The sequence below is a fragment of the Gnatocerus cornutus genome, chromosome 5 (assembly GCF_029298725.1).
Source record: "Gnatocerus cornutus isolate USDA-ARS CGAHR chromosome 5, icGnaCorn1.1, whole genome shotgun sequence".
Classification (NCBI taxonomy): Eukaryota; Metazoa; Arthropoda; class Insecta; order Coleoptera; family Tenebrionidae; genus Gnatocerus; species Gnatocerus cornutus.
Genome location: NC_142237.1, coordinates 14,534,719 through 14,558,850, shown reverse-complemented (window position 1 = coordinate 14,558,850; position 24,132 = coordinate 14,534,719). Strand labels below are relative to the sequence as shown.

Here is a 24,132-nt window from a genome sequence, read left to right as displayed (position 1 = left end):
AAAAGTGAAGAAAAACCCACAACCATAAATATCCTCGCACCCACCCACAAGCACGCTTAAATTGATTCAATTTAAATAATAATCCGATAAATAACCAAAATTTTGCCATAATGACCATTGTCTACGTGGGTGAGCGTCCACCGTTCATACACACATATTTCAAATACCGCATAAATAAAAACAAATTAATAAATAATCCGAAACCTGAAAACGTGTGCGGTATAGACATTACACACACACATAATATCCCAACAATCATCCAACCAAATCGTGTCTAACTTTTACTCCCAACTCGAAATTCCGACACCGATTTCCTGGTCATGCTTAATTTTTTTAAACGGAAATAACACGCAGAATTCGCGAGATTTCCACCATGGTTGCAGGAATTGTAAATGCTTTTATTGGTGGATGAAAGCTCATCTGTGCGACTGTACCGCCTGCGGTGTACAGTGTAAAACAGTGGCAGCTACTCGTACTAACATATATAAAACACAGGAGTAAGACTGTGACAAATACTTAACAGTATGCTCATAAATTTACAAAAGATATGTTACTTAGATAAGATCCTCGCAGCAGGTGGTGATATTTGTCCGAAGCGAGTTCTGAGCTGCACTGGGGGCATTAACTTGTTAGAAATTGGACGAGGAGGGACGCAGGAGATGAAATTAACAGGATGGACATCAAAAGAAGAGCACCGGTTTTTACAGCAGCGAAACAAATATTCAGAATTATTAATGATTGCTAAAATTTATACTAAAGAGAAGTTTAAGTGTTTTTACTAGTTTTAATACGATAGACTTCCTCTCTACGAAAATGTTAACAATGATTTTAAGAGCATCGCCATTTCTAAATTAAATAAATGCCAACAAAAAGTCATCAATCAATCAATCTATCTTTGAACACCTGGGCTAGGAAAATTTTAATTTCATGCGACCAGACGAAATAATTATATAAATCTAGATGATTGTTCTAATCTCTGTGCAAACATGGTCGTTCCATCCAACACCTGCTGCATGACGATAAGACATTGCAAAGGCTGAAGAGGTGATAAAGTGAACTAATTTTCTAGAATTCTGTTTTGAAACCAGCTGATAAGAACACCTGCAGTTTAAAAAACACATGGAAAATTAGTGTAAAAGCTCCAAATTCTGATTTTATTGTTAGTAATAAACTGATCGTCAGCAAAATGAAGATCTTCTGGGCAATTTCAGCTTTCATTCTCTTTGGATCATTTTTTGGTGATGTCGACTCAACTGCGGTAACATCTTGTAAGGAAAAATTAATTGTTTAATAACGAAAGTGTATTTTATTAGTCTAACTCTTTACAGGCAAAAATATTGCTGTCCCAGACGTGGTGGATATTGTAGGCTGCGAAGAGCAACCTTGTCTTATCTACATTGGCGATACAGTGGTGACCAACATCAAGTTTACAGCTCGTAAGTAACTCAGTGTATGCTCATAAGCTTCTACAATGCCAATTTCAGCTCACAAATTGGAGAATATAACTCCAAAGGCTATTGTCCAAGTTTCGGGCATCAATGTCACTTATCCTCTTCCACAAACGAACGCATGTGATGGTATTACCAATGTTAAGTGTCCCATAGACGAAGGTCAACCAATTGAGTACTCTTTCGAAATGGAATTGCTGAATGTGTTTCCTGAAGTGAATTTGACTTTGTTTTTTACGCTTGTGGATGTTGACAACGGCAGTGAGCCTTTTGAATGTTATGAAGTTGATTTGCAAATAAAAAGCAAATAAAAGTTCCATCAGCAAAGAGACCAAGAAAAGTTTAGGACGATGAAAAATAGAGTGTCTGTATATAAGTTTTAATAAGAAAATAAAAATTATCTTTAAGTTTATGTGTATTGGTTTTATTGTCACAATTAACTAAAGGCAAAAAAAAAACACAAAAACTATCTGTGCTGCTATAATCTCGATAGACCAATTATTTTACTATTGCAATAAAAGTGGTTAAACCTGAATAAACATCCCAAAAAACATTTTTTAATGTTAAAATATTTTTTATTTTTCTAATGTCTAGATCAAAATATTTCAGATTTCACTGGTCTGCAACAAAATCCGCCTTCAAAAAATTATGTCATAAATACCAAGATTTTGATGCTCTGAATCTGATCCCGGTGGTCGATTTGCTTTATCACGTCTAGATTTTTCAAAAAATATTTTTCTGAATTTTTTTCCAAAATATAATGTCAGGATTTTTTTAATCTTTTTATGCGTTAACATTATAAACAATCTATATACATATACAGGGTCCGGCAACACTTGTGTCCACCCCCAAAATCGTCTTTAATTTTAAAAATAAAATTTTGAAAATTTGCATACGCTCATAGTTGACAAAGCTCTAGAAGCTGACGTAAAAATTTGTTTTTTTATCACGGTTTGGTTGGCGTCGCGACGCCTAAGAAGTATAATTTTTAGCGATTTTTGAGTTTTTGCGGAAATATACGCGAATTCAATTTTATTTCAACATAACTGTGGTACAAATATCTGAGTTTTTATTTTAAATCTAATGCAAATTGTGTTTAAAATTTGCGAAAAAAACGTTGCTTTATCAAGTTAGTTTTCAAAATTATGACAGTGCAGCGGCAATCTACGTTTACACCAAAATTTCACAAGTCACTTCACTCACTTTTATAAAGGTTAATTTTGATTACCACGGGCATGTTGCACTTTATGGACACCAGAAATCGTTAATTAACATCGACAAAGTGACAATTTCACCAAGTAAGACTTTTGTTACAATCTAAAGCGAGCCAAAGAATGGATGTCATTTGTGACACAAGATGTTGACAGATGGGTGTATACGTAGTTCCCAATTTTGACATAATAAAATTGAAAACTAACTTGATAAAACAGCATTTTTTCCTCAAATTTTGAAGACAATTTGCATTGAATCTAAAATAATAACTCAGATATTTTTAACATATTTATATTGAAAAAAAAATTAAATTAGGGGTTGATATCACAAACCCTCACAATTACCTAACAATTACATTTTTAAGGCGTCGCGACGCCAAAACTATCAGTGATAAAAAACAAATTTTTACGTCAGCTTCTAGAGCTTTGTCAACTGTGAGCGTATGCAAACTTTCAAAATTTTATCTTTAAAATTAAAGACGATTTTGGGGGTGGACACAAGTGTTGCCGGACCCTGTATATGTGTCATAACTTTCTTGGTAATACAAAAGCTGACAACTACCGACAAATGATTCGCGAGCTTCTTTCTGCTTACAAAGCTTTAGGATGCAATATGTCACTCATAATCCATTTTTTGGTTTCGCATGTAGATTTCTTTCCGGAAAATCTCGGTGCCGTATCAGATGAGCATGGTGAAAGATTTCATCAGGATATTATGCATACTGAATGACGCTACAATGGAAAATGGTCAGCAGCAATGTTTGCTGATTTTTGTTGGTCGATTTGCCTAGAAACCTCCATGGAATCGATGAAAAGAAAAAAATCTACAAAATAACTTGAAATATATTACCATCCTGACATAAATATACTCTTTCTATAACTTGTTACTGTAAAATCTTTTTTCCTAATTTGTATTTTCAATCCTTTTTTATTCTCACTTGCTATTAACGCATTCGGTGTAGAAATGGTTTATTAACGCATCCAAAACAAATGCGGAAATAGTTCTATTACTAAAGCAAAATAGACAAAATAATATAAAAAAGTCGTTTACAAGGCCATTATGGCACTCATCCAAACTTGGATTCTTGCCTTAAAATTTGCCTTATGAAACTCGTACAAATTAAAAAATGCCGTTTTACAAAGATAATGCTTTGGAATATTCGTTACTACCTTAAAATAGTTTTAAAAAATTATTAGGTAGTGATCTCGGACGACTGGATGGCTGAAACTTTGCTGAATTTTCCTGTTTGTTGTTCAAATTATTTCTCTCATGACGATTTTAACGTTTGACAAGTGACACCATTGACAGCAGTCCAAAGTGACAGGACTAGTACAATGCGAGCGACACAAAAGATTTCATTCCAAAAGCAACTAGATGAAAATCATTTTGAAATATGGTGTAGTAATTATTATTAATAGCAATATTGGTTGTATAACACTTCTTTATTTTTATATAAACTTTATTAAAATACAAATAGCATCAAACAAAACCACAATTTAAACTTTCTTTAGCTGCAAATCCACTCTAAAGCACTCAAACGCCTCTTTATCCCGTTCCAAATCCAAAAGTGAAAACTCCAAGGTGAGTGAAACCGCGGGAAACTCTTTGGAAATATCCATAGCGTACGAATACTCAACATACTCCCCTTCTGCCAAAGGACAAGGTGTATTGAGAACACCAACGCATGCATCATCTTGACCTAAAGGATAGTCCACATCCATTGTAAATACATTAGCTACAGCTTTAGGCTGAAATCGTTCCAAATATCGCGCTAAAAAAATCAACTGAAATTTCCAAATTTTCGAACACCATAAAACTCACGAGCTCGAAATTTCATTGTCATGACACCTGCAGCTCCTATATAAAAAGTGCATGGGGATTGGTCACAGTCTTTGATTTCGACTTCTGGTAAAGGGGCATCGACTTTCGTACCTAGGAAAAAATTCAAAAGTATTTTAAACTTCTTTAAGGTGGGACTTACATTTGCTGACTTTTGTGCCCGTCGACGCTGTTATAAATGAAAAAATCGCAATGAAAGTGAAGAACAAGTTTGCGGACTCCATCGTGAAACTGATGGAAAAGCTAACGAAGGTTCTTTTATATGGAACAGTGATAGAGAGATATTGGTACAGGGCTTTAGCAAACACAGGTGTGTGATCTGATAAGAAATTACAGAAAATTGGAGGAAGTTTATAAGTACATTTATATCAATTATTGCAGGTGTTCAATATCTAATTTTGATATTTCGAAACGTCCCACCTTTTGCAATGACAAAATTTAAATAATGTGAACAAAACAGAATTGCTTAATGAAAATACGTATTGTGTTCTTTAAATATGAGCGGTGGAGGGAGTGGCTTAAAATTGTGCTGATTTTTTTTTCAGATCAATAGTGAAACTTTCAATAAAGTTAAAAAACGATAATTATTTGACTTAATTACAAGGGATAAAGGCAAAAAATGTACTTAGTAAAATGTAATTTTAGAAAACATTTATTCTTTATAAATCACAGTGAATCCTACTCTTTCGATAGTTCCAAATTCACCTTAAAACAAATAAACGGTTCCTTATTCTGATCCAAGTCAATAAGAGAAAACTCCAAAACTATCGAAGCTTCTGGGAAAATGGTTAAAATTTCCATTGCGTATGAATATTCTACCAATTCGCCTTCCGCCAAAGGACATGGTGTATTGGTTACACCAACACAACCATCGTCTTGATTCAATGGATAAGGAATATCCATATTAAAAACATTAGCCACAGCTTTTGGTTGAAATTTCTCAATATATCGAGCTGAAATTATCTTTTAGAAGTTTAGTACGCCACTGATGTATTACTCACGAGCCCTAAACGTTATGGACATATGTCCTGATTTACCAATGTAGAAAACACATGGCGGAGCTTCACAGTCTAGTATGTCTACTTCTGGTAGAAGAGCCGGTGTACCAGTGCCTAATTACAAGCTTCAAATTTTTGTCCTGTTTGTATTACTATTAAACTTACAGTTGTTGACTTTTGTGCTTTGGACTACATCAAAGAAAAACGTGAGGGCGAAGAGGCAAGAAATGTAGATGATGTTCATTTTGACTGCAGCTGTGATTGACGATAAAACACGAATGTTTTTGAGCATAAATTGAGACAGGTGTGCTTATCTGATAAAGTTTAAATTCAATCAAAGAAAACAATGATAAACTTATAATTGGAATATTTTGATATGTTTGTCTAGTGTGGAGAGTACATAAAAATAGTTTTCTGAAAATGCAGAAGAGTCCTAAATGATTTTTTTGGATAATTTTAATGCTAGGAAACATAAATGAGTTGCAAGTGGTAAAATTTATAAAATTTTCTTTATAGGTTTATGGTCTGCTTCCTGAAATTTTCGTATATAAATTTTGATCCAAAAATTTGGCCAAAGTGAATTTGAAATGTCGATATAGATATTTACATAACATGCCAACTTTCGCCCGAGTGGGAATGTAAATGCACGAGACGCCACCAAGAAAGGCAGTTTCCGGCGAGTTATGTACACTATTATTCCTACGATCCTCTATCTAAAACAATAAATGAGTCCGGATCTCGATTTACGAAAGTCACAAGTAAAAATATGAACACAGACCTGTCAAAATTGACCAAGCACGCACGAAAACATCAACTTTCGGGGCAATTTAATCGTATGGAAAATGTCACTTTCAAATGGGGTTGTAGGGAAACGTGTTACATATTACAATTTTGGCATTATTTTCCCTACAAGTGTTTCCACATTTTCTGGGGTGTTTGCAAGTGGAGTAGAAAGATTTTCTGCCCAAAAAATTTCCTATATTTGTTTCCTTCATGAGAAATTGGCTTCATGTCTCAATTTTCATTTTAAATAATCAAAATTAAATAGGAAGTCGGGGAAAATGAAACATTTCTAAAATGTCTTATCTTTAATAAAAATCAATTGTCAAGTAATAATCCATGATCAAACACTCATAGATAAACTTACAATTGAGTTATCGTACTTACATATTATTTTATCAGCTAAAACAAAGTAACTCAACAACTAATTTGTAAATTTATAAACGATTTTCTTTATGGCAAATCTTCCAGGGAGATAACCGCCCTAAAACAAACAAATTGTTCTTCGTTTTGTTCTAAATCGACCAAAGAAAATTCCAAAACAAATGTTATCTAAAAAAATCCTAAATTGAGCAAGGCCCAACTTCTACTTGAAGTAACAAACCTTTGGAAAAATTGAATAGATAAACATAGAGTACGTATACTCTATGTACTCATTTTCCGCCAAAGGACACGGTGTGTTAGTAACGCCAAGACAACCATCAGTTTGGTCTAAAGGATATGGAACCGTAGCTCCAAGGGCTATTGCCGTGGCTCTTGGCGCAAAATGTTCCAAGTACCTTGCTGAAGATTAAAAAAGACAATTTTGGGAAATTTCCACAAACGGCACTCACGAGATCGAAATTTCATGGTCATGGAACTATTAGCCTCAATATAAAAAGTGCACGGGGGTATGTCGCAACCCTCAAGTACCACTTCTTCTGGCAAACTCCCATTGCCCAAAAGGCCTACAATCTCTAATAAAAAATTGAAAATTTTAAGAAGTACGCTTACAATGATCCACTTGGGTTGCTCGCACTTCAATTAGGATCAGAACGATGGAGAATAAAATCAGAAAGATATTTGACGTCTGCATTGTAAGAGGTAAAATTTGTACTGAACTGTCTGACTGAGATGAGTACATTTGGACTAAATTTTATCAGGTTGATCCTTCAATTTAAAGTTTTGAAGTTGAGTTTGATTCTTAGGGCTTCGATAACAGAAAAAGTGAGATAATGTTAAGCAGTCTGTCACTTTATTAAGCCAATGATACAAAGTTCAACTGAAATACTTTTGTAGAATTTATACAGCGTGTATCTTTAATTTCCAACATACTCGTTCCCCCTCGCATATTAACCCCCTTGAATTCTTCGCAACCACCGAGTTCTCTCGAAGGCCGGTGGGTAACCGCCGTTGGCGGCATCCTTGGGGTTCTTCGAGTGGTTGTGCTGTCAATCAATGGCGTCCATATTACAGGGAGTAGCAGCATGTCGGTAATAATTCACGGCAAGACGAGAAGAGGGTTGCATTGTTCGGTGTTCTCATCCCCAACCCGGCCACTAGTTTAATTGGAAGCGCGGATCAGCCGGCTAAAAAGAGGATGTCATTTCAGCAGCCGCAAAATGAGACGATTCCATCGGGACCCTTCTCAATCTCCGAGACTCGACCCAAAGCTTAATTGATTATTCCGGAAAAGTTGCCGACTTTTTCGGGGACCAAGGGGAAAATCAGTTACGAAAATGGAATTGTGGTAGAATAAAAATAGACAGATGGATTGAACATGGAGTTAATAAACCGGGAAATCTCGAGTTAATCATACAAATGGGCTGTGTATGCAGATATTTAATGTAGAATGTGTCAATTCGCGGCTGGGTAAAAATACTTTCTTCTCTGTTAGATGTATTCTCCTGGCTTAACATATGTCTTTTGAATCGCATTTTTCCGATGTCTCAATGGCAGAAAAGCCTAACTGTACCATTCATCATCTATTATCACCCCCGTAAAAATCCACCCATTGCGCCTAATTACCACCGCTCCTTAATTCGCCTTTAATATCTCTCTCATTAGCACAGCACATGCACACACGTAGTTTCTCGCCAAAAAACAATAAAAGTCTTTTCGAAGCGCTTCTGCGACATCAGATGTTGGATGTAAACACGACGTGAATTTGTAAGTTATGCCGGGGGCGCTTTTCTGCCGCTTATACAGATGGCGTTAGCGATACGTTCCTGCTGAGCAGGAATTGTTTGAAAAATAGAAATCAGAATGAGGAGCGACGAGGTGACAGACACTAATTGGGTAATTACCCAATTTCATCGCTGGTAAATTGGTTAGTTTGTTGATGGAAGTACCGTAATAATCCGTTCAATTATAGATAACAATCGTGGGTCTTTTACTTCGGTTCCAATTCGCGGTTGGCGATATTAGATCGACGGATTTTTAGTACGAGAAATGAAAGTGACCGATTGATTTTACAGTTAGAGAATTTAATTATTGCGGTCGGAAAGAAGGAAAATGGTGTGGAATGTGTGAATGGAGTGAAGGGAGAAAAACTTTTCCAAAATGGAATAAATCAATGATTGTGGTCTTTTGGAGTAAATCATTGGACAAGGCGCAAAAGAAATGGATAATAAAGTCGTGCAATAAATGAATACAACCAAATATTATCCTAGAATATCCAGTAGGTACACACAAATGGATGTTTAATTATTATTGCATTCGTAATTTTTATTTGAGAAAAGTTGAATACAACTTTATTTATTAATAATACATTCAATGATAAAATACACAATATGATGTTTTGAAATAAACGGAAACGTACCCAAATCAAATTTGAACTGTTTTACACATCTCTGGAATTAATGAGCATCTGTCATTTTTAAATAAATATTGATTTGTTCTGCGTAAACAAGTCTCATTGACGGTAGGATTCTGCTCACTAGTTTTTCCACAAAATGTGTCCAGGATTCGTCTCGATTCAAACAAACTAGCAATAAAATTATTGTTTTCCTTTTTCATCGCGGTTTTCCACAGAATGTAAATTTTTGTTTGATGAAGTTTTCCGTTTTATTTCAATTGAAGAATATTAACTTGATAGCTTGCACATACAAAAAATTTAACAGTGGACTCGTATTAAAAATGATAATTAAAGCATTTTTGTTTTAAAATTAAAGTTTAATTATGTAAGTGGTATATTTGAGATGCCGGTGAAACCATCAGACTTAAACAATTTATCTGAAATTTGGTATTTGTAGGATTGTTCTAAAAATAAATGTTTCATCCTAAGTCTAAAATTTTTCCTGCAGAGGGGCCCAATTTAAATCGGCCCTATAATTATCGATCGTTAAGCAGAGCGAGTTATACAATGCTGATTTTTTTATGATGTTTTGCAGTTTCTACAGAACGTCAAAAAAGACTACGAAATTGTCACCAAATTTTTAGTAATAAACTCCCATTTTATTATACATAAATTTATGTTTTTAAAGTCCGTTTTTTTTTAAAACCACCAACACTGCAATTTTTCCCTGCATTACAACCGGAAACGTTGCAAAGGGAGATTTTTGGTGAGAAAATAGTTGTCAAATTTTTGACATTTCTGAAAATTAGGCAGTGTTTCCGTTAAAAACGTTTCTTTTACAGCCTGTTGGATTGCAAATCAAAGGATTTAATAGTGAAAAGACTCGGCACAGCCTGAAAAACCGTTTTGTCTAATCAAATTGTCAATTAGGCAGCCAACCTATTTGATTTTATCACCAAAAAGTCACCATCGACGATGTTACCGGTTGTAAAATGCTGGGAGAGTGCAGTGCGGTGTTGGTGGTTTTAAAAAAAAAACGGACTTTACTTTGCAATTAGTAAACAGCTTGACAGTTGAATGTGGAGCCATCTATTAAACAAAATTGACATCGATCCACTGCAGGTATCCAACTTATAAAAATTGCTCCTTTATAAAGCCGTAAATTTTCTGTATGGATACGAATTGCAAGATAAGAGTTGCAAATTCTCGAAATGCCCCTTTTTCGTCAAAAATTGTTGCAATTTTTAGAACTTATAATAAGCATTATCGTCTCTAATTTTTTTTCTTTGGTATACAGTGAAATCTCTTTTAAACGGACACTCTTTTATAAGCGGACGTCCTTCTTGAGCGGGGAGTTCTTTCAGCACCAAATGGGTACTTTGTTAATAAAAAGTTCCTTTTTAAGGCGGTTTTGACACGATTTTTCTCAATTTTTTACGAATAATCGAAAATCAGCGATTTGGGGCTTTATTCTCTTCACTTGACGCATTGTTATATACTGCGCAGAATTGTGAAATTATTTGTGAATTTTTAGAACATATTTTAAAATTTTTTTTCATTTAACATTCAACAATTCAACATTTACTGAAAAAATATTTTCTCCAACTTTTTAATCGTAAAAATTTGAGAAAAAATGTGGACGTGTCAAACCTTCTTTTAACGGAAAAAAAAATTGGAACCATTGCTGTCCGCTCAAGAGAGATTTCATTGTAGCATTTGTTGCAAGTTGCACATTGTACAGTCCAAAAAAATTGTTTTTATTTAATTTCAAGATTTTTTAAAAATCCTGTGATTTGAGAGCGTCAATAAAAGCGTCTCAGAAGTAACTTCACCAAAACTTGATTGTTTTAGCCTTAAAACACTCAAACTTTAATTTAATTCCCGATATTTTTTAATTTCTCTTTTTTTTCTTTAATTTTTATTTATGTACCTAAGTCTATAAGACATGCCCGAAATAGTATTGCTACAGAATTCCACATTACCAAACCAAAAAAACTGGAATTTGTTTTACAAATGCAGACCTATTGAGATCGTTTTTAAAATAAACATTTTTTTAGGTAATTTCATTTCCTTCTTTTGTCATTTTGGTACAAGTAAGTTTTACTTTATTTGCGTAAATGTTATTCAATTTAATGGACATTAAGGAATTTTGGGTTCATCCAAAAAAAAACATATTTTAATATTTTTAAAAAATTTTCTTTCTTGACCAAAATTTTGTCATTTTGATACAGTCAATAAACTTGACGCAAATAGAACCATGTCTAAATTTCAAAATTTTAAATTTTTTTACGAGCAGCTATGTTTTAAAATTGACCTCTAAATTTACCCAAAAGAAAATTTTTAAAATATGATTTTGATATAACTTTTACCTATGTTTTGTTTTTTTCTTCTACATTTATCTAGATATTTGTTAGACAATGAACATACTCGAGTTGGAAACAAAATTTTAAAAAAGATGTTTTTATCAAAAAATTTGATTCAAATTGATACAATTATACAAATGTATAATTTCAGGTGCAAATTTTTGAGAAACATGAAATATGTACCTAAAATTGCGAAAAATATGCGAATGAATGTAATTTTTTTTTGAAAATTGCATCGAATTTAAAAAACGAATTTGGCCACGCGCCTGTACAACTCACGAAACACGGAGCAGTAATAATATCTTCCTAAATTCGAAATAGGTTTTTTGCAAGCATATTTCTGGAATTAATTTATTTCAGAGAGCATCCCTTTCCCATCGCTACGCATTCGAAAACTCATTATTCCAAGTTTCGAAGCATCGCAAAAACGCAGTCCCACCTCCACGAAGTAATCATAATCCTCCAACCTTGTATTTTTTCAGCCGATGAAATATGAGATCGCAGACAATAATGGATAAGCGAGTGTGACGGATCATTCTGAGTTCTCATCCATTTAAGAATGTCGAAGGAAAAAATCCTTGCCGGAAATAATTAAGATTACACACACAAATCGTTCTATTTGTACAAAAACGCGCCGTTTGCAAGTTAACGTATTGAGACATCAACACCAAGTCCTTTCTTGAGATTCCTTGAAACAATGAATGAACTTCGGCCCGTCCCGATCTTAGTCCGCTTGATGTTATCTTTGAAATGAATGACCGGAGGCCGTCAACGCCGCCCCCACCCAAACGAACTACAACAAACAAGCAAAAAACGCCGAGTCAATTACACCTGATGCGTGTACACACACGGAAATAAATCTTCGTGTCCCACGTGTACAAGAACAAAACGAGCGCTCCTCCATTGTTCTGCTAAAGACAAAAGAAGGCAGGCTGTAGTAGAGCCGGATTGGTCGGGGATTCGTATCGATTGTAGCGTTGGCCGGGCATCCGGTCGGCGCCCAATGAGCTAAAACAAGAGCCAGCGTCGCGGCGCACACATCCGTCACGACGACGCTCACTTTTACACGGGAAAAACACAGACGCCGAAAACGAGACTAAGAGCAACGGGACTGGGACTTGCGAGACAAAAGGGATATTTAGGGAAATATAAGATTTATTGAGGGAGAATGCCACTGAGGGGCAAAGAATGCGATATTTATTTCGAGCCGCCAAACGATTGTTGATTTTAAACAGAAATAAAGGCCAGTAACAGGTGGTGGTATACAGCGTGGCCGTAAACTGAGTTACATTACAAGTTGCTGGGGCATTTCTTGTAGTCAAGTTGGTATCCAATTCTCCAATGACATCCAGTGTTACCAATATCTCGTTGATAGTCGTAATTTTTTTTACTACTAAAATTTTTCAAAAATGTTTTTTCGCACCGAAATATAATCACCTTGTTCTCTGTCCTTTGTCGCGCTTCAATGTTGCCAACCTCTCGGCACGCACACACGCGATCGGAAACGACGACGTCACCGATAAGTCTGAACGTTCCGCGATAGGATTCGCGTCGGCGGCACGCGCGTTATCGTTCTTATCTCAGCGTCGCTCTTATTGGCGTCTGTGTGTGCACCTCGGAAAAGAACAACAAGAGTTTTGCAATAGTATTTTCCGTGTAAACCGTAACAATGGCGCTTGTTTGGTCCTGCGAATGACACGGGCCATTGTCGACGTCTTTTGTCGGCGACATTCGCGAGTATCGATTGCACTGACATCGGTACATTGTGTACGGAAACAAAACCGTTCTAATGTAAATTTCTATTCAATTCTGATTGTTATCTATCGAGAATTTTCGAAGCAAAGAAAGGACCTGTTGAAGAGGCAGATGAGGGAAGGGGTGATATTGCCAATTTGGGGAAACACCGGCGATTTTCCAACTTTCAATTTCTTTTTTCTGTGCACGGCGTGATGTTATCTCGAGGATGAGAACAAATCGGCATGGATTTTTTTTTTTTCGTAAAAAAGTCGCCGCCACAGAAGCACATATTTTGGTTTAGCTCTTTTCCAGCCGATGCCCCGATTATTCGCGAAAAAGTCCCAAAAGTGGGGGTTAGCAAAGCAGCTTTTGTACAGCTCAGTTTTATCGCAAAGCCATCAAAACAGAATGAAATGGCCACAATAGCCTCGAAACTTTCGGGTCACAATCAAGCAACAACTTTCTCCTGTCGTAGTTGGCGTAGTTGCTTTTGACGTACTCGCCGCCCCAATGCCGGAAATCACCCTCGAAGTAGACCAATTAGACAAAGAACAAAAACCTGTGTGCATGGCACGCCACTGGTTGTAATTTCACATCAATCAACACTTTTCACTGTGGTGATTATTTTTCGTGATGAAGTCGTACGCAAATCGAAGAAAAATCGAGTCGTAACTGGTTTCTGGTGATTTATGTCACGATGTGAATTTCATTGACCTACTATGTTATGTTGGTATATAATTTTCTGTTTTCCGTGTTCTAGGTGCACTGAGGCGCGGATTTTTTGCGCGATAATTAAGATGGATGATGAAGGAAAAGAGGTGAAGTTAATAAAAGCAAAAACATAAAAAACTAAATAAAAAAATTAACTCCACAGAAAAAAAAGGTGAAATTGTGACATTCCAAATACCAGACTTCACTTTTTTTCCGCCATCTCCACTTGAATTAACAAACAACTGAATTAAAAGTCTCTTTATCTATTTTTTCACGCACCTGCTGGGGCAATTTCTCACTTGGGGCCTCACCAATTTGGGAAAATTTTTCATTACCACGCTGTTATTCTGATTTGCACAGCCATTTGCGTCATTAGCATTTTTTAATTTAATCATGGTAATAACAATAATTAATTAATTTTCCTCGTTGGTAGTTGAGATAATTGACTCCGTCGTGTAAAAACGCATTTATCATTGTTCTGACGCAATAATAAGCAAACAACTGTAATTGCTTTCTGGAAAAGTTGATGTATTTTCAATAATCATCGCAACAATCAATCACAAAATACTTATTAAATGTCTTCTGTGTCGAAATTCCTACAGAAGGACCCAACAAAAAACAAAAAGACGTCGAAGTTATGTAAGGCGATAAAAAAAGTTGTGTAATTAATGGTAAGTAAAGTAATAAATTATTTACCTGGGGGTTTTCTAGGCAGGATGTATAAGTTTTGCTGTGTAAATATGCGGTCTCAGGTACGATCTGAAACAGAAAAATACTTCTAAAGTATAGGTTTAAACGCGCACTTACGGAGGTATTAATTGATAATAAAATTTATAAAGGTTTTTAACGCTTCTATAAATTTAATTAATGGATTTGTTTTGCTAAGTTAAAAAAAATAAATTGTCGTCAATTACTTTTGGGTATATTTTTATTAAAAAACTTGTACAATGTGCAAGCTTTTTGCTTTTTTTCGACTTTTATTCTTAAATTTGACACTTCATTTAAATTGTCACCGATTTTCTAAATTCTGGTTCTTGATTTGTTAAACCATTCTCAAAAAATTGGTTTGCTGATCAAAAAATGTTCAGATTTTATGTGGGTTTTCGATAATTTGGTGCTTTTCCACGTTCACAGATTCTCAGATCTTCCGTTTTATTTAAAAAATTATAACTCATAGGATTCAATCAGAATCTCATAGAATCAAATTAAAATTTGCGGATCTTTTTAAGACTACAATCCGGTATGAGGTTTTTAGTTTTCTCAGTTTCTATATTTTTAATATTTGTGTCTTTACCTAGAATTTTCGTTATTTTTTTAAACAATTTTCGTAGAAATTTATTCAGAAAATACAACAAGCAACAATATAACTTTGAGAGACATTTATTTAATTATTTTTTCTTAGTTTTCTATTATTTACATTTTTTTTCATTCAATTTTAAAATTTTAATCTTTGCTCAAGCGCCTAAAGTATCTAAACCCATTTTTCCTGCTGAGATTTTTTGTAGACACCGAATTTAAAATGCGGCTCGCTCAGTGATTTTGTCGTTGAGAGAACGAGTTAAAAAATATGAAAATGCGAAATGTCAAACAAGAATTGTTACACTTGTCAAACTGTCAAATCGAGCGTCAGCAATAAACTAAAGATTAAATAAATAAAGATTATCAAGTATTTTATTACAACTTTTTTTATACTTGTTTTGTCATTACTAAAAAACTTGATATTTGATTGTGGAGCCATCTATTAATCAAAATTGACATTTATCTACTACAGATATCTAACTTATCTCTTTCAAATTCTGCTGATTTCTAAAATTGTTCCTTTATAAATCGATAAATTCTCTGCAGAAAAAATAACGTATAAACTTAATTTCTCCTGCAGAGATTTTTTGTAGGCGTTAAATTTAAAGTGCAGCTCTGATTCGTTATTCAGCGGACCGATTTGCATACTGCAGATTTTTTTTAAACTCCTGCAATTCGTGCGGCAATTCAAAGAAAAACCGTCGTATTTACCAAATGTTGTAATTTCCAAATTTCGTCCAAATTAAAAACTGTTGTATAGGTATATTGTCCTTTTGATATCTGAAGTAGCAATGAGTTGTGAATGATTGGTTTATTGAAAATTATTTAGCGTAGGTTGAAAACTTTTCAACCCTTTCCCGTGGTTAACTTTAACTTGTTTATGATACTTTTAAAGCCTCATTCCATCGCTCTCTTCGCTCGCACAAAAACTCGCATCATTAAAACGCGAATCTTGGTAGCGGAAACAGGAAGTTAATCTGCAACTGCACGTAGATATATCGACCGGTAGCCGAGCGGAACTTCCGGTGGACCGGAAACATAAAAAGAGACCGCAATTGCTCTTCGGCCGGCCGAGTCTGCTTTGACAAATAGATACATCACCGTGATTGCCTGCAAGGATTCGAGTGGAGGTTCCGAGCCTTGTCTCCGATCACACTAATTTATTACAGCAAAAGAAGGAAAAAACTCGGCTTCTTTTCACGGCATGTATCGACTTTTTTTTTTAGAATTTGTTTATGGCTTCTTGTGGCTAGAAGATAGTTTCCAGGGAGAGTACTCAGATAGAAGATTCGATAAGTAATGCAATATGATGAGAGCACGGATTCATCAAGGTGCCGCGAAGACCTTTTCGTGACCTTTGACCGTCACTGCCACCTGCCATCTGATAGAGATATCATTAATACTGATGGCTATTGTATCCTTGTTCTGCTCGAGATCATATTCACGAAGGTATCGCCGACGCTGGGTTATCTTTTTACACCAACGAACAGGGAGGAAAGCCGAAAAGACGTGACCGTTGAAAATTCGATCTAAATTCGCATGGATGAACCAAGACGCTAATCATGGATCCATATAATAACACCTCAAATTAACCCATTTCTTCGACGCAAAAACGAAAAAAACTCAGATAAAATCTCCAGTTCCAAACAAACCTGACCTTCGCCCTTCGAACAATCGTGTTTATTTTCTTCCTGTCTTTTCTAATGCAAATCCACGTCTCAGTTCATAAAGAACAAAATTCTCCCACTCAAATAACACTGCCAGTGTTAGTTCCATTGGATATTTTGAAAAAATATCAGCCAATTAGACGTTACGCAAGGAATTAGGTGGGTGGAAAAAATTGGATCTCGGAGACTAATTATCACCTTCTAAAAGTGTCTAAACGATATTGGCTGCGCGTAAGAGAAGCGATGATGAAGGTGGAAAGGAAAAAAACGATAATGTGAAAATTAAACGTGCGGTCTCGTATATGCCATATGCACAGCATTTAATGGCGTTCCTAAAACGTGCACCAAGAACTGAGCGCTACAAAAAGCTTAGCAATATGCAAAGTCAGCGTTATTAACAAGGTGCAACAAACTAGTCGACAGAGGCGGCTCGTAGACGACCCCAAGGGAATTTTAATTGTGTTGTAATTATCGATTTCGGGGGCGGAGGGGGAGTGGTTTTCAGGAATAGGATTATTAAAGATGCGGGAAAAATAATTGTTCTAAATTTAGAAGGATTTCAAAGCTTGCAAATTATTCCATTCGATGCAAACTATCATGTTACTTTTTTATCTTTCGACAAACTTGAGTGGGAATTTCTCATAAATAATACCTGAAAGAAGGATATTTAGAATATTTGGAGCTTTCGCTTTCTTCCTCTGAAATTTATTTCCGTAAAACGGAATGTGATACTCAACACACCTGTTTATCAAGGAATTTTAAATAACGTGTAAAACGGAAACAATAAAATTCTAACATTAATTCTTGCACATAATTATGTTTGTTTCAGCGGTGTTTCCGGTGCGTTTATGCAGTGTCGGGAAAATTAAAAGGGTGTCGCTTTTATTAATATTTAGAAGTTGGGAAAATAGATGACTTCCTGTCATAAATAGTAAAAAAATGTTGTGATTCGATGGTTGTTTTGATTTTTAGTATTTTATTTTTACTCTGCAAAAAAAGAATTCTTTTGGAACTAAATAGTTGCATAATTAATGATTTTTTTCATAAAAAAAATTGTATTTTTTGATAGATTTTTCTCCTGAGAAAAGAATTTAAAGACTTCAAACATCACAAAAAATACAGAATACATAAAGAATTTTTGAGATCTTAAAAAAGGCAAATTTTGGAAACTGGAGAATTTCGAAAATCTGAACTAGAACTAAAGTGCAATTTGCACAAAAAAAGAATCCTTTCAAAACCTCGGAAAATGCAAAAATAATTTAGCTAATTTAAATATCTCATAAGTAACGTAAAATCTGATTTTTTTGCAGAACAATTGGCTATGATAAATTAAAAGTCTCAAGTTTAAAGATTACAACCTTAGGTTTACAAAATTCGAGAATTTTAAAAGATATCAGTACATATTACAATATCCAAGAATAACGAATTTAAAAGTTCAAATAAATTATTTAATTTTGAATGTGAGAATATCAAACAAAATAAAAACTTTAAATAAAGTAAAACAAAACTAGAAAAAGAAAATTGATTAATAGTAAAATCGCCACTATTAGAGATACGTGATGTTTTCTAATACTTCCGTCTATAGAAAGGCACGATCAAGAATTTAGTCATTACTTTTTTAGGAAGTGAAACGTTTTCTCAAAGACAATAATTTTTTAATAAAATATCTCAGCGCAAAAATGTTTCTCGTCAAAATTTGGACTGTACAGAAATAGTGCTTCCAAAAGTTGTGCCTTTATTAGGCATATACAATAGAAGAAATTCTCTAGCCTTGACCTCGATCCCAATTCAACATTCCAAATTTGAAATTGAGTTGTCTATTTTTAGCATAATCAGTGTGAAAGAGTCAAATTTATCTCAAACAAAGAGTTAATGAGTAAAAATTCTAGGTGATGTAATTTAACGTCAAGTTCATTTTAAGAACATTAGCAAAGCCTTCAGGGGACAACTTCTAATTGGAATGTCTTCCATCTTGTTCATTTTAACCGCAACTGTCGTCAATGTTGTCTCAAATAATAATAATAATAATAGTTGGATTTGTTGTAATTTTTATGACATTTTCCCTCGGAATAAACCTGTCTCTGTCACGGGGACTATTCCCCGCACTCGTTCCATTTCTAACAAACGTTTTTTCCTCGTTTGGCCTTGCAGCGACGTATAAAGGCGGTATCAAGTAGTTTTCGATTTCCACGCGGTGTGATGGCTCGCACCTCCTGCTGGGACTCCCCGTAATTACCGACCGAGTGATTGACGACGGACCTCGACCCAGGGCGAGAATTCCACCGAAAACTCCAACACCCTTGCACGAATTTTCCGCGTTGGTCACGGTAGGCCTGCGCTGCAAATAAGTCTTGACATGAGGTCTTCAGCACCTCTGTTAATTAATGGATCAAAAACAATGCGGATGACATGTGTGAGACGTCACCTGTGACTTGATGATGGTCTTAGACTCGTTCGAGCAGCTGTCGGGTTACTTTTAATTGATGGTGTTGCAAACAGCCGAGTCATCGACAGAAGGTTGGAGTTTCACACCTACCCATAATCTAACCGTAACCAGAACAACTCATCAAACTGCATGTTTGGTACTTATTTAGATCGACGGACAGATAGAGATGGGGGCCGGTGCATGGTGCATGATGGGATTGCAGCGGAGGAATGTTGTATCATCGCCGAGCAATTTCGCGAGGAAAAAAGATACTCTGCGGACTTGGTGCTCGGAAAATGGAGGAGGACAAGAATGGGACGTCCTGGGACTTTCCAATTACGCAAGCAACAACGCTGAAGAAACAGAAGACAGAAAGTCACTCAACTCTATGAACCAATTTTTTTCCGAATTAAAAGACTGAAAATTGGTCCGTTTCCCGCCCGCCAATAACTCAAGTCTTCTCCACATTAGCGTTTTAAAGAGTGAGTACCACTCTCGGTGGTCATCCGCAATATCCAAGATTTACTGTTGTCACATTACCCGGCGGGGTCCGCGCAGTCTGCCCGGACTCGGACCTTTCGGTCCGTCTCTGAATTTATGCGCAATAAATAACCCACGAATGCTAAGTATGTGGCGAATGTTGTGCGCTGGAACCAACTATCAATGCACGAATTTATTCCGGGGGCGAAAATAAGCCGCCATCTTTGCGAATAACCCGGATTAATCCGGGACCAGTTGTACCAACAAATCGTAAATCGTGCAATAAAGGCGCTCGACGAGCCGGAATCTGCGCCTTTATGGACGACGACGTCATTTTTATTAAAAAACTCACAACAACAAAGGACGAGAGGGTTTCGCTCGCGTTCATATTTATGAACTTGATGGGAGTTTCGGCTTAAAACAGGTGTTCGGATTTTACCAGGAAGCATTAACTTAACTATAGCGAAAGTGGTTATGATGCGTGGCGTGGCGGACACTTTGTTAATGGGCGAGAGTTTACTTAATGGTCTGGGACAAAAAAAAAGTGGAAGAACTAAAAATAGCGTTGCGATGGTGGGACACGTTCATTCAGATTATGCGAACTCTGACGATGACATGTGGATGACCGAAACGCGTCTAGACACAACTAATAAAAAGAGGTTGTAACACTCTGAATTTGCAACTTTCAAGATTATGGGTCCGTATGGATAGTGTAATCTAAAAGCTCTATTATGGAGAGCAAAAAACTATTCTAGTTACAACTGTGAGATGAAGAAATTAGCTGTCACTTTTGATCCAAAAAACTGTTAAATCTGGAAGTCTATAATTGAACACCTAAAAACAGACGTTTCGATGAGTCTGCAGCTTCCCAAGTGTGGTTTATCGCTTGAGTGGTCAATTTAAGAGTCATCCTTTCGGTAAACCTCTCATTTATAAATCTAGCCCCGATTTTTTTAATTTCAGCAATTGCTATTATTAATTACCATCAAATCTACAATAGCCTTTGTAGAATTTCCACCCCGCAAACAGCATCCCGATGCACGCCTATTATCCCACAGGCATTCCTGCTAACATCATCGGCGCGCTTACCTGCTTTGTTGGTCCTGTTTGCATTTAGTAACGAGCTTTAGGTCCAGTGGAGCTTTTGATGTGGGCTGTGGTTATTTCGTTACATTTAATGTAATTGGCTCTCCCTTCGCGAATTATTGTTAATTGGCCGCCTTATCCGGATGCCTAATTACAATAAATTGACATTTTCGGATTTCGCTGTTGAAACGGAGAGACGCCTTCGAGCTTAAATCGGTTCTTCGCGGGAGTTGCCAAGCGACCTACAAACGATTCAATAGAGACTTCCTCTAATTAGCGCACGCAGCATCCGATTTGGCGCACCGACGACGCTTAGGTACACACTTTGGGTTTCAGGCGGTTTGGATAGGGGGCTGGGGGCGGCGATTATGCCGTTGCGAACACCACGCCGAGGGCAAAAGAGATCACCGATAAAAAGGGAGAGATTCCAACTTAGGGTAGTTTGTTGGACATTGTTTTGTTACCAGTGGAACTTTTAGTCTAAAAAACTATCGGAATCTCATCTCATTGCAGGCTCCCATCTTTCAAGTTTAAATTACTTTGTCATTGAAAACTTTGTGTAAGCAGGTTCACCTCAGTGTCTTATTATTCAGCTTTGAACATTAATTTTGTCATTTTTCCCGTCCGAAAACCGTAAACACTGCGAAAGCAATCAAACCATTCAAGTCCCCATTTTCCTCCTCTAGATTAGGTTTTCATCACTATATTTATGAAAATCAATTACTAAAAAGAGACGGGAGTTTCCAAGAGCGAAGCAACCAACTTTGTTATTTGAAGGTGCTTCGAACTCTACTGTTAACTTTCAGTGCGTTGAAATGACATTTAATTACGAAGAAATGTTCGCTGATGGAAGTAGTTTAAACGAAATTCCCAATCCCCAAAAATTGTTTGTTTCGTTGTCAAATTGATGTCAAATCCTCCACACCTAATCTAATTTGTTGCGTTGTAATGAGCGCTGGTTAAACGCTCGCTGGAGGCCCGGTTTCTAATTAAGACTTTGAATAAAAAATCGTCCTATTAATCAGGAATAACTACAAAGTGCTGTGATGTACGATGAAATTTATTAAGTGCGGCGGTAATGGCCGGTGCTTTGGGTCTTGACGGTAGATAAATCCATCCGGAGATGGAAGGATGGGAGTCGTGATTTGTAAGTGTCAAAACTGAGGTCGTACGAAGGTGTTAATGACCATCGACGGACCGGACTTGCACTGTTTGTTTCATCTATTGCCCATCAATCAGGGGAGATGATTAGGCCATCAAATCGCTTAATTAACTAGAAAAAATGGAAAATCCTCAACTTTTCTTCAAACTGTACAACTGGTTGCATAATCATAGACAACGTCACCGAAATGTCATACCCCGCGATGTCGAAACCGTTGATTCTCGCCCCTAATCACATGCCCCTGGCCAAATTCGTCTCCTCTCGTGCAATTGGGACTGTCAACGAAACCAGCGATTTCACCGAACTTCTGCATACTTTCGGTGTTATCGCCAAAACGATCAGTTCTGTTCTTCGTTGTGGAAACCTTTTTCATCCTTTTACCATCACTGACAAAAGCAAGGATCCGAAGAAGATACAGACGCTGGCGTACGACGTCGTCGTCAACCTCCTCACATACTCCGGGGTCGTTGGTATCATGATCACAGGTGACTCCAACGGAGTACTAGAGGTAGAGCGGGAGAATAAAGGTAAATATATCGTAACCTTCGACTGTCTGGAAGGCCTCTCCAATGTGGACGTCGCCATCAATGTGGGCACCATCTTCAGCATCCTAGTGAAGCACGATGGAAGCTTACCAGGAGTCAAAGACGCTATAAATCCAAACAATATCATGCTAGCTGCTGGTTACGCTCTTTATGGTAGTGCCACTATTTTTGTCTTCAGCACTGGTAATGGAGTCAGCGAGTTTATCTTAGATCCTCAAACTGGAGAGTTTTTACTAAGCGAGAAGGAGATCTCAATAACAAGAGAGTCTTATATTTATACGCTTAATGAAGCGAGGATGTCGTTGTGGGATGATTCCCTCAAAGAGTTTGTTAGAGAGAAGAAGTTCACAGACAAGAAGAAGCAATACACTAGTCGGTACGTGGGGTCTTTGGTTGCTGACATCCATCGGACGATAAAGCATGGGGGGATTTGCTTGTATCCACCCGACAAGGATCTTCGTAACGGAAAATTGAATTTGTTGTGTAATTGCAGGCCGATGGCTTTTGTTATGACGGATGCCGGTGGGTGGGCTAGTAATGGACAAATTTTTATCAAGGATGTTGCAGTAAAGGATATAAATCAGAATAGTCCTCTGTTTATCGGAGATCCAACTGAAGTCGAAGAGCTTGTAGACTTTATAACGAAGCACAACCGTGAGAAGAATAAGGGTGCCATAAGAGTTTAAGTGTAAACGATATCATATAAATACTACAATGCTCCCACTCCCCCATCGTCCATCAATTAATTCCAGTCCCATTTTCCGCACCCATAATCAAAGTCGACCTGTCGGTGATGTACGTCCATCCACTAAAAGACGACGCAATTACTAGTCCGGTTGCATAAAAACCTCCCGCTTCGAGATTAATTAAACCTCGAGAGCGTAGATAATATTTTCGTAATTATAAAAGTTGGAGCTGCGTTTTCGGGGCGGAAGAAATTAAAAAATGCCGCTTTTTAAGTAAAAACACTGACAAGTTAATCAAGACGGCGATGAGTCAGCAGCAGTACCAAACATGCGTTCCGAATCCGCGCTAATGACCGGTTTGGTTTCGACATGACTCGCACGTTTTTCGGTAATTTGTTTTCGAAATATGGGCGGAATGGTCGATGCTTGCGATGGAATAGTTTACGGAAAAAAAATTTAAACAGCAAACGTAAAATAGATTAGGTTGTTGGGTGTTTTATTTTGGTTCGAGCGTACGTACTTCGCGAATGAATAAAACAGATAAAATGGAGTTTCGTTCCACTTCACGGATTCCACGTAATTGAATTAAATCGGTTACTTAGCTTTAACCTTTTGTTATTGTGCAACGAAATGCATTAGCTATAAAACCAAATAATAACAGGGTGTCAAATGCAACTTTGTCTCAAGGAGTGGGCGTTTTTTTGTCGAACAGAGTAGCACGCAACGGAATTACGAAACTCTAAATTAGATTACGCTCGGTGAGAGAATTTTTCAAAGCACGCGCTGAAAGACAACATTCTGGGGAGAAGAAAGTAGCGGGAAAAACATCCCTGCTAAAGCGATTTACTGGTTGCCTAGCCCGCACGAAACACCTAAAAGCTTTCAGTATAAATAATCTCAAACTATGATCACATTGGA

At 36.5% G+C, this 24,132-nt stretch overlaps 3 protein-coding genes, 1 long non-coding RNA gene and 1 pseudogene across 4 annotated transcripts; 1 reads left to right on the top strand and 4 right to left on the bottom strand.

Annotated features, from left to right (window-relative positions):
* Positions 1-4,156: 4,156 nt before the first annotated feature.
* Positions 4,157-4,884, bottom strand: LOC148174930 (NPC intracellular cholesterol transporter 2-like). Its single transcript, XM_088037326.1, has 3 exons — positions 4,642-4,884; positions 4,482-4,592; positions 4,157-4,431 (listed from the first exon to the last, which is right to left on the bottom strand). Exons 1-3 carry the CDS (start codon positions 4,721-4,723, stop codon positions 4,157-4,159), a joined length of 468 nt encoding a protein of 155 aa, XP_087893452.1. The 5' UTR covers positions 4,724-4,884.
* A 244-nt stretch (positions 4,885-5,128) lies between these two features.
* Positions 5,129-5,970, bottom strand: LOC148174929 (NPC intracellular cholesterol transporter 2-like). The gene is made up of 4 exons (XM_088036935.1): positions 5,853-5,970; positions 5,663-5,806; positions 5,501-5,611; positions 5,129-5,452 (listed from the first exon to the last, which is right to left on the bottom strand). Exons 1-4 carry the CDS (start codon positions 5,968-5,970, stop codon positions 5,178-5,180), a joined length of 648 nt encoding a protein of 215 aa, XP_087893061.1. The 3' UTR covers positions 5,129-5,177.
* Positions 5,971-6,664: 694 nt separating this feature from the next.
* Positions 6,665-7,484, bottom strand: LOC148174928 (NPC intracellular cholesterol transporter 2-like). Its single transcript, XM_088037905.1, has 4 exons — positions 7,271-7,484; positions 7,111-7,224; positions 6,882-7,060; positions 6,665-6,829 (listed from the first exon to the last, which is right to left on the bottom strand). The coding sequence occupies exons 1-4, from the start codon at positions 7,398-7,400 to the stop codon at positions 6,731-6,733; spliced, it is 522 nt and encodes a 173-aa protein (XP_087894031.1). The 5' UTR covers positions 7,401-7,484; the 3' UTR covers positions 6,665-6,730.
* On the bottom strand, positions 7,408-14,311 carry LOC148174927 (uncharacterized). The gene is made up of 2 exons (XR_015770204.1): positions 14,144-14,311; positions 7,408-7,845 (listed from the first exon to the last, which is right to left on the bottom strand). It is a non-coding gene; the product is annotated as an uncharacterized LOC148174927 (long non-coding RNA).
* Positions 14,312-22,170: 7,859 nt separating this feature from the next.
* On the top strand, positions 22,171-23,214 carry LOC148174926 (fructose-1,6-bisphosphatase 1 pseudogene; annotated as a pseudogene).
* Positions 23,215-24,132: the final 918 nt, after the last annotated feature.

What these genes read in the sequence shown, in the direction of transcription:
- LOC148174929 (XM_088036935.1), bottom strand. Translation starts at nt 5,970, where the DNA reads ATGTTTCCTAGCATTAAAATTATCCAAAAAAATCATTTAGGACTCTTC. An exon ending in TCAAAATATTCCAATTATAA is followed by an intron (nt 5,807 to 5,852) that starts GTTTATCATTGT and finishes TTATCAGATAAG; the next exon opens with CACACCTGTCTCAATTTATG. An exon ending in AAGCACAAAAGTCAACAACT is followed by an intron (nt 5,612 to 5,662) that starts GTAAGTTTAATA and finishes GCTTGTAATTAG; the next exon opens with GCACTGGTACACCGGCTCTT.
- LOC148174930 (XM_088037326.1), bottom strand. Translation starts at nt 4,723, where the DNA reads ATGGAGTCCGCAAACTTGTTCTTCACTTTCATTGCGATTTTTTCATTT. An exon ending in GGGCACAAAAGTCAGCAAAT is followed by an intron (nt 4,593 to 4,641) that starts GTAAGTCCCACC and finishes ATTTTTTCCTAG; the next exon opens with GTACGAAAGTCGATGCCCCT. An exon ending in GACAATGAAATTTCGAGCTC is followed by an intron (nt 4,432 to 4,481) that starts GTGAGTTTTATG and finishes TGATTTTTTTAG; the next exon opens with CGCGATATTTGGAACGATTT.
- LOC148174928 (XM_088037905.1), bottom strand. Translation starts at nt 7,400, where the DNA reads ATGTACTCATCTCAGTCAGACAGTTCAGTACAAATTTTACCTCTTACA. An exon ending in AGCAACCCAAGTGGATCATT is followed by an intron (nt 7,225 to 7,270) that starts GTAAGCGTACTT and finishes TAGAGATTGTAG; the next exon opens with GCCTTTTGGGCAATGGGAGT. An exon ending in TCTATTCAATTTTTCCAAAG is followed by an intron (nt 6,830 to 6,881) that starts GTTTGTTACTTC and finishes GGATTTTTTTAG; the next exon opens with ATAACATTTGTTTTGGAATT.